Source organism: Gracilinanus agilis, chromosome 5 (assembly GCF_016433145.1).
Source record: "Gracilinanus agilis isolate LMUSP501 chromosome 5, AgileGrace, whole genome shotgun sequence".
NCBI lineage: Eukaryota > Metazoa > Chordata > Mammalia > Didelphimorphia > Didelphidae > Gracilinanus > Gracilinanus agilis.
The window spans coordinates 238,869,686-238,886,334 of record NC_058134.1 but is presented as its reverse complement, the minus strand read 5'-3'; the positions used below and the strand labels follow the sequence as shown (position 1 = coordinate 238,886,334).

Here is a 16,649-nt window from a genome sequence, read left to right as displayed (position 1 = left end):
ATGACAATGTCTTGTGACATTGATGGAAATGAGAAAAGCAATCAGATTAAACACTTAAGAGCATTTCTTTAGTAGTCTCCATCGTATTTTTCTTGTGGAGAGGGAAGGAGCATTCATTGCATCCCACAGCAAGGGAGGAAGGGAGCCAAGAATCTAATCCTGAGGAATTTTCGTATTTATTGTTCTAAAAACTATGTTAACAGTGATCCTATATGCTTCTGTTTGTCTCAGATACCATAAACCACTGTCACTGCATGTAATGGTTGTAGATATCAAGGATAAAAACTATTTGGGAAATTTTCAAAATAAAAAATCCATTTTAACTCTTCAGAGTGAATAATTCTCTGGTCAATCTATCTTTCATGAAAAACAATTCATTTCCTTTGTCCTATTTGCCTGAGTGCTTATGCTTATCTCCTTTTCAGGGGCTTATTCACTTTATTTTTATTGACAAAAGGATTTACATGCATGATTCCATTAGCAGCTAAGGAAAATTTGACTCCTTTACAGTGTATATAATTAAGGAATATGTAACTTTGTTTATGGCATGATATTTGAAAACAATCCAAGAAAATATTGACTGCAAAAGAAAAAACTGCTTTGTTTTCATTTTTCCTAGTTATCAATAATTTACTTTTTTCTGATTGCTACATATCATAAAGGATCATTGATTTGGAACTGGAAGGGACATTAGAAACCACAAAGTCCAAGCCCTTCATTTTATAAGAAATGGAGGGTAAGAAAGATTGACTTGCCCAGGGTCACACAGCTCATAAGTGTGGGACATAGAATTTGAACTCAAGGTCTTCATGACTCACATTTAGCACTGTGTTCACTTTTTTTTTTTTTTTTTGGTAGAAAAGGCTAATAACCTAGAGTAACTTCAACTTACTTTGGAAATTCCATCATTTCCAATCATAAAAACAATATAATAAAATAAAGGTCATCCACTTTCAATCTCCAAAGTATTCAGACTTCCCCTAGGTATGGGTCAGTCTTAAAATCAGCAAGATCATCTAGTTCATCCCCTCTATTTTATTAGTAAGGTCACTGAAGCCCAAAGACTCTAGATAATCTGGCTGAATTGGGTTAGAACCCAAGTATCTCAGACAGCTGAGCATCCTCTCCACTATATCATATGATGCTTCCTGTTTCAATTCAGGCTATAATTTTTGGGACTTTCTGAGGTACCTAATTAGATGAGGCAAAAATGTCTCTCTCCAAGATAACTAGAAAGCATTATTTTTTCAAAGTAAAAAAGATTTCTCAGATCAAGTGGAAAACTAAGTTCTGGATCAAAATTTGCTGGCATTTTAACACTTAAATTTTTCCACTAATTTACACAAAGAAATATGAAATATTTAAAAACTTAAAGATCACTAACCTTTAGTCAGTAACCTATTTTTCAATAAATAGGTTAACACTATTTCAATCACCAGTTTTAAGTTGTAAAGTTATAAGTCAATTAGACTAGGGGCAGTCAGGTGGTACAGGGGATAGAATGCCAGGTCTGGAGTGAGGAGGACCTGGGGTACAACTCCAGACCCAGCCACTTCCAAGTTCTGTGAGCCTAGGCAAGTCACTTAACCTCCACTGCTCAGCCCTTGTAGCTCTTCTGTCTTAGAACTGATACTAAGACATAAAGTAAGGATTTCTGTTTGTTTTTTAAAAGAGTCAATTAGCCATATAACATAGTTTGGGGAGATTATATGAAATAAAAGAAAAAATGGAAACATTAAGGAACTGAGAATTTCATATTCCTTAAGGAAACATAAAAAGGGAAAAGTTATATAAAACGGTTAACCTCAGAAGATCAACTTGAAAGTAAGAATGCTTTAGTATGAATATAGCATATATTCTCTTTGTGATATTTTTATTTTGGGGGAGAACAGGAGAGAGGAGAAGATCTGGAAAATACAAAGAGAAAGAGACCAAAAGAAATACTCAGACCTTTCAGATATCTCCCCAAGGACATGGACAATTACAGAGGAAGGGGCTGGTTTCATAGAAATCTATGAAATGGGCCTAACAGAACTCAATCAGGATAGGATAAAACAAAAACCAGACTTGAATTTGCAGCAAAGGATTTTCTTAACATATAGTGTATTTAAAGTCTCTAAGCAACATTTTTACATCAAAATGGTGCAACTAGACTATGGTGTAAATGATACAAGAATAAAGGAGGGTTGGCAAGTTTTGTGATGCTGTGCATGATTTTGTAGAGAGGACATTTAATGCATACAAACACAGGAGTATGTTAACGTGCAACAAAAACAAACATCTGATAAATTGAATCCTTGTATGTTTCTGCAGGTTAGCTTTGGAGAAAGTAGAAAAGAAGCTGTGAGATTACTTAAATGTTTGTAAGCAATGAAATTATGTTTAAAAAAATACATTGATATTCTCTGTTCAAAATTTATTTACATTTAACTAGATTAATTCTAAACTAGGCATGTTTTCAAGGTAAGTGAAAAGAAAGCAACAGGTGACGAGCCCAAGTCTCACAAAAATAGAAGAGTTTTACTTGATATCAATAAACATTTCAAAATATACCAATTTTGCCAAGTATTACAACCACCGTCCAAATCAAGTAGTAGTCCAAGTACTCTATGAAGTGCATTTATTAAAACTCTATTAGTGTAATCTGGTGTGATGAACATGATAACTAGTTATCCTTGTAAGTCGTTGAAACACGCATCACAGACACGAACAGGCTTCTTTGAAGAAGGAGTTAAGGCATTTTTGGCTGAACATTCAGCACAAAAGATATTTCCACATTGTCTACAATGATGCTGTGAATGAGAGAAACAAGAGAAATTTAACTTCAAGGGTAAGGCCAGCCAGGCATCACTAACAGAGGGGTTGCTACTAACATAGAGAAATTATTTCTTTCATTATTTTCACATTCACATTCACACTAAATGTGAAAGATATTTTTCTCCTTTCTCACCAAATGGGAAAATCTCATTGTATTTATCAATAGAAGAAGAATTTACATAATTGTGGTTTTTTTTTAACCCTTACCTTCTGTCTTGGTTCTAAGGCAGAAAAGTGGTAAGGGCTAGGCAATGGGGGTCAAGTGACTTTCCCAGGGTCACACACTTAGGAAATATTTGAGGCCAGATTTGAACCCAGGACCTTCATCTCTGGGCCTGATTCTCAATCCACCGAGCCACCCAACTGCCCCCTTAATTGTGTTTTATAATAGAAAACGTATTATATAATCTTATTTCTGTTTAATTCAGAATCTCAATCTAAATTTTCTCCTAAATAATGTAATGAACTAAAATATTATTCCAGATACATAGGCAAAGGGATATTGGTTTTTACATTGGAGAATGGGCTCAGGAAATTCTGAGACCAGTGAAACCTTGGTGAAGCAGATAACTGAACTTGGACCTCCAAAATCTTAGTCTAAACTCAAGACTATGCGAATGGTAACCAAGAACCAAATAAAATATGTGAATGCTAATTAAAGTTTGTCATTAAATTTCTGCCAAGCAAATCAACATCTCACACCCTACGATAAGATAAATTCAGAATGGGTGAATGACTTGAATATAAAGAAGGAAAATAAAGAAGGCAACTATAAGTTAATTAGGTGAACACAGAATAGTTTACCTGTCAGATCTTTGGGAAAGGAAATATTTCAAAACCAACCAGGAGTTAGAAAAAATTACAAAATATAAAATAAATGATTTTGATTACATTAAATTAAAAAGGTTTTGTGCAACCAAAATTAGAAGGGAAGCAACAAATTGAGAAAAAAAACTTTATAACAAAAACCTCTGACAAAGGTCTAATTATTTAAATATATAAGGAGCTAAATCAATTGTACAAAAAAAATCAAGCCATTCCCCAATTGATAAGTTGTCAAGGGACATAAATAGGCAATTTTCAGATAAAGAAATCAAAAGTATCAATAAGCACATGAAAAAGTGCTCTAAATCTCTTATAATTAGAGAAATGCAAATCAAAACAACTCTGAGGTACCACCTCACACCTAGCAGATTGGCTAACATGACAGCAAAAGAAAGTAATAAATGTTTGAGGGGATGTGGTAAAATTGGAACATTAATGCATTGCTGGTGGAGTTGTAAATTGATTCAACCATTCTGGAGGGCAATTTGGAACTATGTACAAAGGGCTGTAAAAGACTTTCTGCCCTTTGATCTAGCCATCGCGCTGCTGGGTTTATACCCCAAAGAGACCATAAGGATAAAGACTTGTACAAAAATATTCACAGCCACACTCTTTGTGGTGGCAAAAAATTTGAAAAAGAGGGTCTGCCCTTCGATTGGGGAATGGCTGAACAAATTGTGGTATCTGCTGGTGATGGAATACTATTGTGCTCAAAGGAATAAAGAACTGGAGGAATTCCATGTGAACTGGAAAGACCTCCAGGAATTGATGCAGAGCGAAAGGAACAGAACCAGGAGAACATTGTGTATACACAGAGACTGATACACTGTGGCACAATCGAATGTAATGGACTTCTCTACTAGCAGCAATGCAATGATCCAGGACAATTCTGAGGGACTTATGAGCAAGATGTTATTCACACCCAGAGAAAGAACTGTGGGAACAGAAATACAGAAGAAAAATAACTGCTTGATCACATGGGTCGATGGGGATATGATTGGGGATATAGATTCTAAACCATCACCCTAGTGATCAATAATATGGAAACAGGTCTTGATGTAAAAACATGTAAAAACCAGTGGAATTGTGTATTGGCTACAGGAGGGGGGTAGGAGGAAGGGAAGGAAAGAACATGAATTAAGTAACCATGGAAAAACTTTCTCAATTATTTAAATAATTAATTAAATGAAATAAAAAGACAATTTCTGCCAAGTTATGATTTCAGGATACTGACTAAATATCCATTATTATTGAGGGAGGACTTGGCACTCATTTATATAACCAAAATTCCTTTACATACCCGTCTCACTGTAACTGAAAAGCCTTTCCCACAGGACATACAATTCTGTACTTCATTGTCTTCAGCCCATTTTCTATTTAAAGCTTGCGTATGTTTGATCTATACATAAAAAAAAACAAAACCATTTCACTATATATCATATAAAAATAAGCAATCATAAATCGTTTTTAAGAACAACAGATTATTCCTAAAAGCTTACTCTGCTGTAAAAAATAAAATAAAAACCACGTTTGAGGAAAAAGAAATTTAATTACCACACACACAAAAAAACACATATACATACATATATATGTCTTTCACAACAAATTATCACAAATCATGCTGATTTATAGCAGAGTATCCCTAAAATTGCTCAGCACAGATAATATTGGAAATCACCAACTCATTCTTTTCAGAGTCTTTCATTCCTTAGTTCAAATATTTATCTCCTTTACTATATGCGCAAGGGGGTAGGAGAATAAACAAAGAAAAATAAGACATGGTTCTTGCCTTGAACATTCATACAACCTAGTGAGGGAGAATATAACATATACATACTATAAGCACATACACAAACACAACTAACAAAATTACAATATAATCAAAGCAACAAGAAGGCTATAAAGAAACCAACTGTGTTTATAATGGTTTGGGAAAGAGTAGAAAAATCAAGGATTACAGGATGTTTATGGAAGGCTGAAGATCTAGGCATTGAAAGAATGATGAATCGGTCCAGAAGAAATAAGAGATTGGGAGAGGTAGGAGAAAAGTAGACTATGGTCAAAGAAGAGAATTTTAAGGTTTAAAATCTTGGAAGTGTATAGTAAAGTCCGGTGCGTAGAGTTCTATAATACAATAGGTACAGAGCTAAACTTCAGGTGGGGTTTAGGGACTAAACAGACTTCTGTAGGCTGACTTGAGTCGCAATCATTACCAAAAATGTTGGTTTTATATGAGAAAATGTGTTCCAAGTTCCAAATAACCAACTTACATACAAACATTTAGATTACAAACAATCACAAACAGATTCCTCAGCATTGCATTAGTATGGAAGGTAGACAAGAAGTAGGTTGTGAATAAAGAATGTTGCTAGAGAGGATCATGACCATTCCTGGAAGGGCCCAAGGGGTGAGGTAAGAGACTGGGGAGGCAATGGTCCATTGCAGCAAGGGTGGCAGCAGAAGATTGAAGTGGGAAATAGGGGCAGAGTAATTCCTGTTTGGGGCTGGGCAGCAGCTCTGGAGTAACTTTTCATGTGCAAGGGACTTATGCATACTGGGAATGTATGGTCAGGAACTAGCTGAATACCCACAAAGGAAATCAGAAATTCCAAGGGCCATACTCTGCCTCTGACCAAGCTATGACTAACTAAAATGAGCTATCTAATCCCACACTGAACAACAATGAAATAATGGTCAAAAGAATTCAAAGAACTCAGAAGAATTGCTCTCTTAAGCCTTCTTTTCCCACTCAAACTCAGGGCTACGCCTGGATGTCTGCCCTCCCTCCACCATCAGTCCTTCCTTCAGACCAGGGTTTCTGTTTCCTTGCCTGCTACAGAACTGAATGTAATGCCAAAGCTTCTCTTTAGTTCTCTCCTATAAAGTGTAACTAATTGCCCCTTTCCCTTATTTGGCATTCAATCATATTCTCTTCTGATATTCTCTGGCACTGTCTTATATCTTTATACCATGGGACTTGGATATCTGAGGTAGCAAAGAATGCTGAGGGCCTGAGTTCCAGTCCCTGAGGTACTACCAAGTGGCTATGTAACCTTGACACTGGATCTCAGGTTCCTCTTCTAACAAAGGAGAAGGCTTCTTAGGGCCTCTTCCAGATCTAATTCTACAACCCCCACAGTACTGGAAGCACTTTGTTTTGGTTGAGGACCCACAATTTCATTTGTACAAGGAACTCCCAGGGAGGAAACTACTATATGCAGATCAACAATCTTTTGCACCTTAAGAGTCTTTAAGAGTTGCTTAGAGTGCTATGGTTAAGTGATTTGCACTGTCACAAAGCTAAAATGTCAGAGGCAGGACTTGAAATCAGATCTCCAACTTTGCGGCTAGCTCTCTATCCTCTTTTCCATCCTGACACTGTAAGATTATATAGGAAAGCACAAAGCATCATAACACAAAAATATTTACTAATAAACTAAAAACATAGAAATTTAATCCTACCATCTGTAGTGTCTATGTCAGTAGTCAATAGAAGCTTCAAGAGAGAATGATTTTAATATTAAATGATTATGGGGGGCAGCTATTTTGCACAGCTGGAGAGAGCACCAGGCCTGGAGTTGAGAGGACCTGGGTTCGAATCTGCCCTCAGACACTTCCTAGCTGTGTGACCCTGGGCAGGTCACTTAACCCCATTGCCTAGCCCTTGTCACTCTTCTGTCTTAGAACTGATACTAAGATATAAGATAAGGGTAATTTAAAAAAATTATTAAGAAAGGCCCTTGGAAAAACTGATGAAGCTCTAGAATTGTTTGCCTCTTTATTATTATCATATTGCAACAGTCAAATATGAAGGGAAAAGATGCAGCATACATTTTTTTAGAAACATCTGATTCATTCTTTGTTCTATGAATTAGTGCGGAGCTACAATAAGACTTAAATTTTGCTGAATAGCAATAAATTCATTTTCACAATTTTCAATTTCATCTTTCAATGTATTTCCCCAACAAGACATTTATTCACTATTTACTATGAAACACTGGTCCTCATTTTAAGTGGATTCATTTTAATTGTCCTTTTGTGGTACCAATTAGCCTCAGATAACAAGGCTTCCCTGTACTTACTTTTCAAAAATACATGTGTTAGGTTAGAAATGTCAAAGAATAGAATTAGCCATAGCTCCCTAAAAGCCCCTTAAAACTCATGATAGCATTTATTGAATAATATGCAAACCACATGGATATACTCATTATAACAAGACCAAAGACATATATATTCCTTGATTCACTTACTTTCTTTCACTTAGCTAGCCTGAGATTATACTTGTAACCCAGAAAGTTGTGTTTATCCAGATAATAACAGTTCATCTAAATTGATGTTCATCCTAAATTGCCCAGAGATGTTAGGGATCATGTGGCTTTAAAGTAAACTAGAAAATGCTGGTGCCTCTGACAAATGCATTTATTTTGAGGGTGAGGTAAGGCTAAATCAATAAGGGTTTGGTGGAATTCCTAGAATAAGAGTCTACACCAGAGGACATATATTCATCTAGCATCTCTATCGCACATTCTTTCTCCTCTGGTCAAGCAAACTGATTTAACATGCCTGGATCACTGTCTTGTTTTTTCACTTGACTGTAAGCTCCTTGAGGGAAGGCAGTATTACTTTTCTGAACTCTTCATCACATAGCAGATGATTAACAAATGTGTGGAATCAATTTTCAACAAGGAATATAAAAAGTCTCTCTCCATTGAGAAATGATATTCTCTCCAAAATAAGAAGGAATGGTACAAATGACAATGAACACTGTTTCCCCACCCTCCAGGACTTACCTGTAATGACTGATTTTCTCGGCCTAATTCCTGGACGGCTGCAGTTGTATTATCCAGTTTTCTCTGTAATTCTAGTACTTTGGCTTGAAGCTTCTCTATTTCACTCTCACTTTTAAGACACCTGAAGATGGATAATAAAAAGATAATAATTACAAAGGACTTAAAAGATCCCATGAAACAGAAAAAGGTCTCCTGAAGTAACTAAAACATAGCTGAAATTAAATGTTTATTATTTACTACAAGTTATTATTGATTTTAAATGGTGATTTAATACCAGCAGGAGCTGTGAATCTATTGAAAAACTCTAAGTTAGAAGATGACAGCATATTGGTTTTAATCAATTTCAAAGTACATTTCCCCCAAATATTAGAATTTAATCACCTTTCCAACAATGCTCTCCTTTCATCTTGATTATTTTGAATAGTTGCTTCCAATACTGCAATTTCTCCCCGTAAGTCATCTATCTGTTTTTCTAGTTCACTAACTCTCCGTTGACTGGCTTGCCATTCTTTCTTTACTGTGCCCAAATTTTCATTCAAAGCTGTCACTTGCATGGCAAGTCTAGTCTCATTTTCTTCATGTTTCTTAATTTTCTCTTCTTTTTCTCTTATTTCTGTGTGCTGAAAAAGAACACAAAAAAGCATACTTTTTCATATTACAATTGCAGTCAGATAAGGGTTTAAATGCCTTCTCTAACAAATTTCAAATTTTAAGACTATCCAGTATTATTTTTATGTAGAGAAAAATAGGATAAATTACCCCTGTTGGCTTATAACAAGTGACACAACAACCATCTATTTAATCTAAATTAGCTTCAAGTCCACTTCTAAAACAATTGTTGCCCTACCACTTTAAAATTCATGTCAGAGCTGAAAGTGGTCTTGGGGTTTTCCTTTTGAAAGATTTAGAAGCTCAAAGTAGCAAAGTGAGGTACACAAAATACACCCCTCTTTCCACATGTGTTTTCTCTACGCAGGTCCTCCTCCCTTCTGCTACTGACCTATCAACAGATAACTTGGATGCCATTTAATACATGATTGAAATGTGAAACTATAATTTTCTAATATAGTTACAATTTTGAATTAAAAGTTATATGAGTATATTTGGATTTAATGTTAGAGAAGAAAACCAGATGTTTCCCCTAATTCAGAATAACTTGAGAAGGAAAATTATTGTAGCCTTTGATCATTATAATTCCAAAATCAAATCCCACTATACCATACAAATAGTTTGCCTAAATAAATGCTTATAACATGACAATGTATTTGCCACTATTTTTCTTTTCTACAAAGTGTTTTTGCCAACCTTCTTTTAAACTATTACATTTTGTCTTAGAATTGCTACTATTCAAAAAATTCAGAAGAGCAGTAAGGGCTAGGCAATTGAAGTTAAGTGCCTTGCCCAGGGATCACATAGCTATGAAGTACCTGAGTCCACATTTGAACCCAGGACCTCTAATCTCCAGGCCTAGCTGTCTAGCCACTGAGCCATCTAACTGCCCCTTCTTGCTTTCTGAAACTTTTTGGAACTTTCAATGAACTTAAAAAAAGATAGAGGTACATGTTTTCTAAATTAGAGCTGATGCTTATTTCTAATAAATCTGTGCTTTCACCAACATGGATATATTCCCTCCACCAATTCAGACTACAATCGCATTCATGCTTTCTATTCTGGTGCATGAAATTCTTGCTCATATCATTCTATAATTCCTCCACTGAGGAGACACCCAATAGAGGGAAGGCCTTCTTTTAGTCATTTTAATACTTCAAGGGTATTACTTAACAATCAGATTGTCCATTTGTCCTCTCCCATTTTCACTAGCATAAATTTAGGGTGGTGACCATGTGAGCAAATAGGAAGGGAAGCAAGATGCAGTTAGTGAAGATGAATTGTTGAGGATGACTAAGTTTATAAACCTGGAAGAACAATAACTTCCTCTTCCCTCCTCCTCTTGCTCCTCCTCCTCCTCAGCTAAAAAGAAAACTATTTGGAGAAGCTCACCACCACTTGAATTTTTTTTTTTTGCTTGAACTTTGTGCTGGATACCTTTCATATACTTGGCAATCCAAATTCATGCTTAGACTTAGATTCAATTACTCAATATTTCATTCAGCAAATTTATCTTCATAGCAGCAAACGTACAATGTTGCATAATTTTTACAGACGTATAGGAAAGCTTTCCAAGGCTGTATTTTATTATATAGGATTAAATGTTTCATTTTTAAAAAAATTAGACACATCAGAAAAATATTTTCTTAATCATTTCAGTAAGAATTATAAAGACAAGATTTTGTCTGTTATAGAAAAAAAAATTTGAGAAAGCATATCTGTCTTAACTTGTTTTCATTGTTGTTTTCAGTCATGTCCATCTCTTTGTGACCCCATTTGGAGTTGGCAAAGATACTCGAATGGTTTGCCATTTCCTTCTCCAGCACATTTTGCAGATGAGGAACTGAGGCAAATGGGGTTAAATGATTTGCCCAGGGTTTCCCAGTTAAGTGTCTGAGACCAGATTTGAACATGGGAAGATGAGTCTTCCTGACAGCATTGTACCATTCCATTGTACCACCTAGCTGCCCTCATGTTTTCATTAAGGATGCTCTAAATGTGTACAGACCATTCTCAAAGATTTTGGAGAGATAAGAAAGTTGGTATATGACTCAGGACTTAATCAAAAAATCTGAATGAGATAGAAGAAATCTTGAAGGTCAGCCAGTCCCTGAACAAGCAGTCATTCTACTTGTAGTAAAAGAGGCTCAACTAACTCCCAAAGCAGTCTCTTTCACTTGCAGACAGCTATAATTGTTATCTAGTGTTTCCCCTCATGAAGTTTAAAATCTGACTCTCCGTAACTTCCACTCATTCTTCTGAATAATTTCCTCTGGGGCCAAGCAAAACAGGTTCAATATCGTTTCCACATGACAGTACTTTTGAAACTTAAAGAAAGCTAGCTTGTCCCTTGCCTCCCTCTTCCACCTCCATTTCTTCTCTTCTGAAAGCTAAACACACTTAGTTGCTTCAGCCTATGTCCTATGGTTCCCAATGCCTTCTCCATCCAAGCCACCTCTTGGTCACGCGCTCTAGTTTGCCAAGGTCTTTACTAAAACAAAGTACCTAAGTGGAATTCAACATTCCTGATGAGGCAGGCTAGGTAAAGTATAGGAAGGTTACTGCCTGCCTTGTTGGACACAGAGCCTCTGTTAAATCAGACTAAGACCATATCAATTGTTTCAGCTGCCTATTGTGCCCCACTGGTGACAAACTGACTTCACCACTTTCTAAACCCTCTAGGCCAGTGATGGCAAACCTTTCAGAGATGGAGTGCCATGCCCATCACCCCACCACGTACTGGGTTTGCTCCCCCTCCCTGCATCACATGGGGAGGGATAAAGCATTCCCATTGGGCTGCTGGACAGAGGGGTGGATGAGGTGAGGAATGTCCTCAGCAAGTAGAGAGAAGAAAAGAAGAGTGGCCAGAGCGCTCCCCTCCCCTCCAGCTCTGCCAGGCGGGAACCGTCCACCTTAGCCTGTGTGCTCCCAATGGGCTGCTAGATAGAAGGACAGGGATGTAAAAAAATGTCGTAAGGGACAGTGGAGTGGGAAAGGGGAGTAGTAACTCCACCCAAGTCCCTCTGCCTTTCTAGTAATGAGGAGTGAGAGGGAAGGTAGTTGAGTGCCCACAGAGAGGGCTCTGCATGTCATCTTTGGCACCTGTGCCATAGGTTCATCATCACTGCTCCAGGGCTTTATCACATGAACTGTTATTTAGCCATACATTCCCCATGCTGATTTGTGCAACTGACCTTTTTGAACCCAAGTGTAAGGCTCTAAATTTAATATGGATAACCATTCCCATCACTGTTTTAAATCTTAAGAGGTTTCTTAAGAGACTTCTTTCCCAACTTTGTGTCATCTACACTTTCATGCAACATAAATTTCCTAATTTTAGGATAAATTACTTTCCCAGATTAGATAACATAATACCATTTTCTTCTTGGTTGCCTTTTTGGGGAAAAGGTAAAATCTATAATTTTTTTTTTCAATCTCTTGGAATCTTTCATTCTTTGAGAAATTTGGAAAATTACAGTATGTCCACAGCAGTAGTCCTCAGGCCAGACAATGTGTCTTTTTCAACTTCTTAAGTGCCATTACCATTATTTATAAAGGACTCAGCATAGTACCCAGCACATGGTACCATGTAACTGTTAGCTGTTATTGTCTTCTTTTCAGTTTCATCTACAAATAATTCTGTGATGATCTAGCATAGATATGTTCAATGTCAATCTCTACAAAGACCCATTTTCTCAACAAAAAAAAATTTGGTTTTTTTGCTATTTTGTGAGGGGATACTATTTATATTCTTCTCTCATATTTCTCTATAAAAATGTAAATGTATTCCAAGCCAATGTTATCCTTTGCTGACTCATCTGTTCTCTTGGTAAAATGATTAACTATCTACTCAGAGAGGTGGTGGTTCCTAGATCCTACTGCTTATTCTTATTGTTTTGTGTTGCTTTCAAGTTTTCTAGGATCTTGTTATAGTCAATACAGTGATCCCTCACCTATAGTGGGAGTTATGTTCCAGAGACCCCCCTGATAGGTGAAAATCCACGATGTAGCGGCGTTATATTTATTTTATTATTTATATATATTTTAAGGCTTTATAAACCCTTCCCGTTCTCCTATAAACCTTTTCCACACCTTTATTAACCTTTCCCACACTCTTACAAATACTTCATATACTCTTCAACACTTTCTATACTCATAAACCCACGAAATTTTAACTACATTTTACGAAAACACTTCACAAAAACACAACACTGCAGAGCAAAACTACATGCAGTGATCAGATACTGATGTGAAGTGGACAAGGAGAGACGCTGAACATATGGGCATAGTGCAGGAGAGCAAACAGACTGGTGCTACAGTCACTGAGTCAATCAGCCACCGGATATAGAACACAGCGCTTTGGTTGGTCGCCTTTTATTCCATCAGCTGACAGTGTGCCGAACTTGAGCAAGCAGTAGTGGCATACTGCATTTCCATTATGTATGGTACAGTATTCATCTGTAAATCCTGTGATATAGTGAAAACTTTGTGATACAGAATTAAGATTTTTTTTCAAACCCGTGATACAGTGAACCTGCGATAAGTGAATACAATATAGCGAGGGACAACTGTACCTTTATTTCTATCCATTTTCCTTTTAGAGGTCAGGTTAGAGCTGAATGAATAGTATATAGAATGTCTTCATCTTTATCTTTTCCTGTTATTTGGCTTTTGTGTTGAACTATGAACTAACCAGATAATGATCTGTCTGCAGAGAGATAGCTTATTCAGAAATTATGGCAATTTTTTAAAAGTTATCCTTTTTTGGTTAAGATATACTCCATTTTGTCCTTTATGATGTTATTCGGTACTCTCTGTATCTAGCACCCTTGGATTTCTCTACAAGCTATGGTCTTTTTTCTGTCCTGGATCTTAAACCACTTTTTCAAACAAGGTTTTCACCCTTCTTATCCATGACCTCTGTTGTTGTCTGAAATTCTTTAATATTAAAATATATACTGAATGCTTAGAAGATCTTGTCATGTCCCATGCTTTGTCTCTGTAATAGATATTGCAGTATATGTAATCATCTTCTCAGTGGCTTTTTTTGGCACTCTGGGAATAGTGCAAGGTGAAATAATCCAGTAAATGATTCCCCTTTTACCTTGGCGTAATGGTGAAATGAATGGCAAAGCTTTTATTTAACTCTCTGAGAAGAACCATATGTCTTCTGGTTTTAGCTACAGTAAGAACATCAATGTGGATAGAATTCAGTGTCTCATCTAACAGAGAAACTTGGATAAAGATTACAGGTTAAGAGTAAAACAGGAGCAGCTAGATGGCTGAGCAGATAGAGGGCCAGGCTTAGAGACAGGAGGTCCTGAGTTCAAATGTGGCCTCAGGTACTTCATCAGTTGTATGACTCAAGGCAAGTCACTTAACCTCACTGCCTAGCCCTTACTACTCTTCTGCCCTAGAACCAATACTTAGTATTGATTCTAGGATGGAAGATAAGGGTTAAAAAAAAGTAGAAACAATTCTGTTTGTAGACCATATGAGAGCTATGTCTCTTCCCCTTTTCCTCACTGTTTTACCTTGTTCTACCTGAGAACAACAGATGACAGGGAACTAGCATGCTTTTGTAGCTATATGCCACAATGGACAGAGCACCAGGCCTGGAAGTAAAGATTCATTTGGTCTCAGACACCATGTGAACCTTTTTTACCTCAATCTCCTTATCTGTCAAATGACCTGGAGAAGGAAATGGCAAAGCACTTTAGTATCTCTGCCAAGAAAACTCCAAATGGGGTTACAGAGAGTCAGACATGATTGAAAACCACTGACTGAAGCATGCGTTTGGATCAGATCTGTTTCTTGAGTCACAAACAATGGCCAAAACAATTCACTGTCTGGTAGCTAAACTTGTGAGGATGAGTTTCTTTGGAACAGATTCATCTAGTCCTCAACTATCAGATACAGCCTAACAATAGGCAGTTTCTAGAAACCTGAGTTTATCCAGCTTTTGAGACTAGAACTCACTATTTGACAAAAACTGCTGAGAAAATTGGAAAATAGTATGAGAAAAACTAGGTTTAGATCAACATCTTAAATCCTACACCAAGATAAATTCGAAATGGGTAAAGGAATTAAATATAAAAAGTGAAATCATAAATAAAATAGGTGAACATAGAATAATATACCTGTGATATCTGTGGGAAAGGAATTTAAGACTAAGCAAGAGATAGAGAACATTACAAAACATGAAATGAATAACTTTGATTATATCAAATTAAAAAGATTGTATATAAACAAAGCCAATACTACAAAAATCAGAAGGAAAGCAACAAACTGGGGAAAAAATTTTATGACAAAACTCTGACAAAGGTTTAATTTCCAAATTATGAAAAGAACTAAGTCAAATTTACAAAAAATCAAGCCACTCCACAATCGACAAACAGTCAAGGGATATGAATAGGCAGTTTTCACATGAAGAAATCAAAACTACCAACAAGCACATGAAAAAGTGTTCTAAATACCTCCTAATTAAAGAAATGCAAATCAAAACAATGCTGAGGTGCCACCTCATACCTAGTAGATTGGCTAATATGACAGAAAAGGAAAGTGATAAATGTAGGAGAAGATGTGACAAAATTGAGACAATAATACACTGCTGGTGGAGTTGTGAATTGGTTCAACCATTCTTGGAGGGCAATTTGGAATTATGCCCAAAGGGCTTTAAAAGAATGTCTGCGGTTCCGGGTTAAGATGGCGGCAGAGTAAGAAGCAGCTCTTAACCTCTCCTGACCGAAACACACAAAACTCCTCAAGGGGACATAAAAACAAGTCCAGACGAACGGAGGAACCCCACAACAGGGCACAGCGTGGAAGGTACGTGGAATCGAGACATTTCCAGGCTAAAAAGGGCTCTCACTCACTCAATCGCGGGCTGAGCAACCGCCCCACCCCCACCCCCTCCACACTCACCTATAGCTCCGAACCCAGCTAAAAAGAAATAGAGCAAGTTTGGGGCACCCATCGAGTCATCGGCAGCTCCGGGACATGTTCCTGAGAGCAGCAAGACTTAGGACCCCATTAAGTCAAGAACGCACGCGAAATCTGAGTGCTCGGGAGCAGAGAATGGACGCTGGACACAGAGAGCCGGCTGAGCAGGGGCGTGGGTGCCGGCTGAGCAGAGGCGTGGGTGCCGGCTGAGCAGAGGCGTGGGTGCCGGCTGAGCAGAGGCGTGGGTGGAGGCAGACACAGCCAGGAACTAAAGCCTAAGTGGGGAACCAGAGCAGACGGGTATACGACTGTGGAAGTAGCTCCCTGAGACTTGTAAAGGAACCTCCTGCAGAGAATCAAGCAAGGGAATCCACCAGGGGGCTTGACCTTGGAAAAAACTAGAACTCAGTCCTCAGGAGCCAATAGATCTCTGACAGACACTGAGCGCGAGGATAAACCTGAGAAGCTGCTGGGCTAATGATGGCTAATCAGTTACAGGAAATTCAGAAGAGAAAGAATAATAACAAAAAAAAGAAGTCTCTAACACTCGACAGCTTTTACACAGAGAAAATCCAGACAACCTAGCAAACAGAGGAGGAGAACAAACAACCATCCAGACCCTCCCCAAATAAGGAAAACTCCTCACAAGCTATGGAAGAGTTCAAA

The 16,649-nt window shown here is 37.3% G+C and overlaps 1 protein-coding gene across 1 annotated transcript in view; it reads right to left on the bottom strand.

The window, feature by feature from the left end:
• Positions 1-2,499: 2,499 nt before the first annotated feature.
• EEA1 (early endosome antigen 1) overlaps positions 2,500-16,649 on the bottom strand; it is a 113,952-nt gene continuing 99,802 nt past the window's right edge. Inside the window, exons 25-28 of the mRNA XM_044679166.1 lie at positions 8,814-9,052; positions 8,433-8,553; positions 4,943-5,041; positions 2,500-2,792 (exon numbers count right to left, since the gene is read on the bottom strand). Of these exons, the coding sequence (XP_044535101.1) occupies positions 2,670-2,792; positions 4,943-5,041; positions 8,433-8,553; positions 8,814-9,052 (582 nt within the window). The 3' untranslated portion in view covers positions 2,500-2,669. The remainder of the gene's footprint in view (positions 2,793-4,942; positions 5,042-8,432; positions 8,554-8,813; positions 9,053-16,649) is intronic.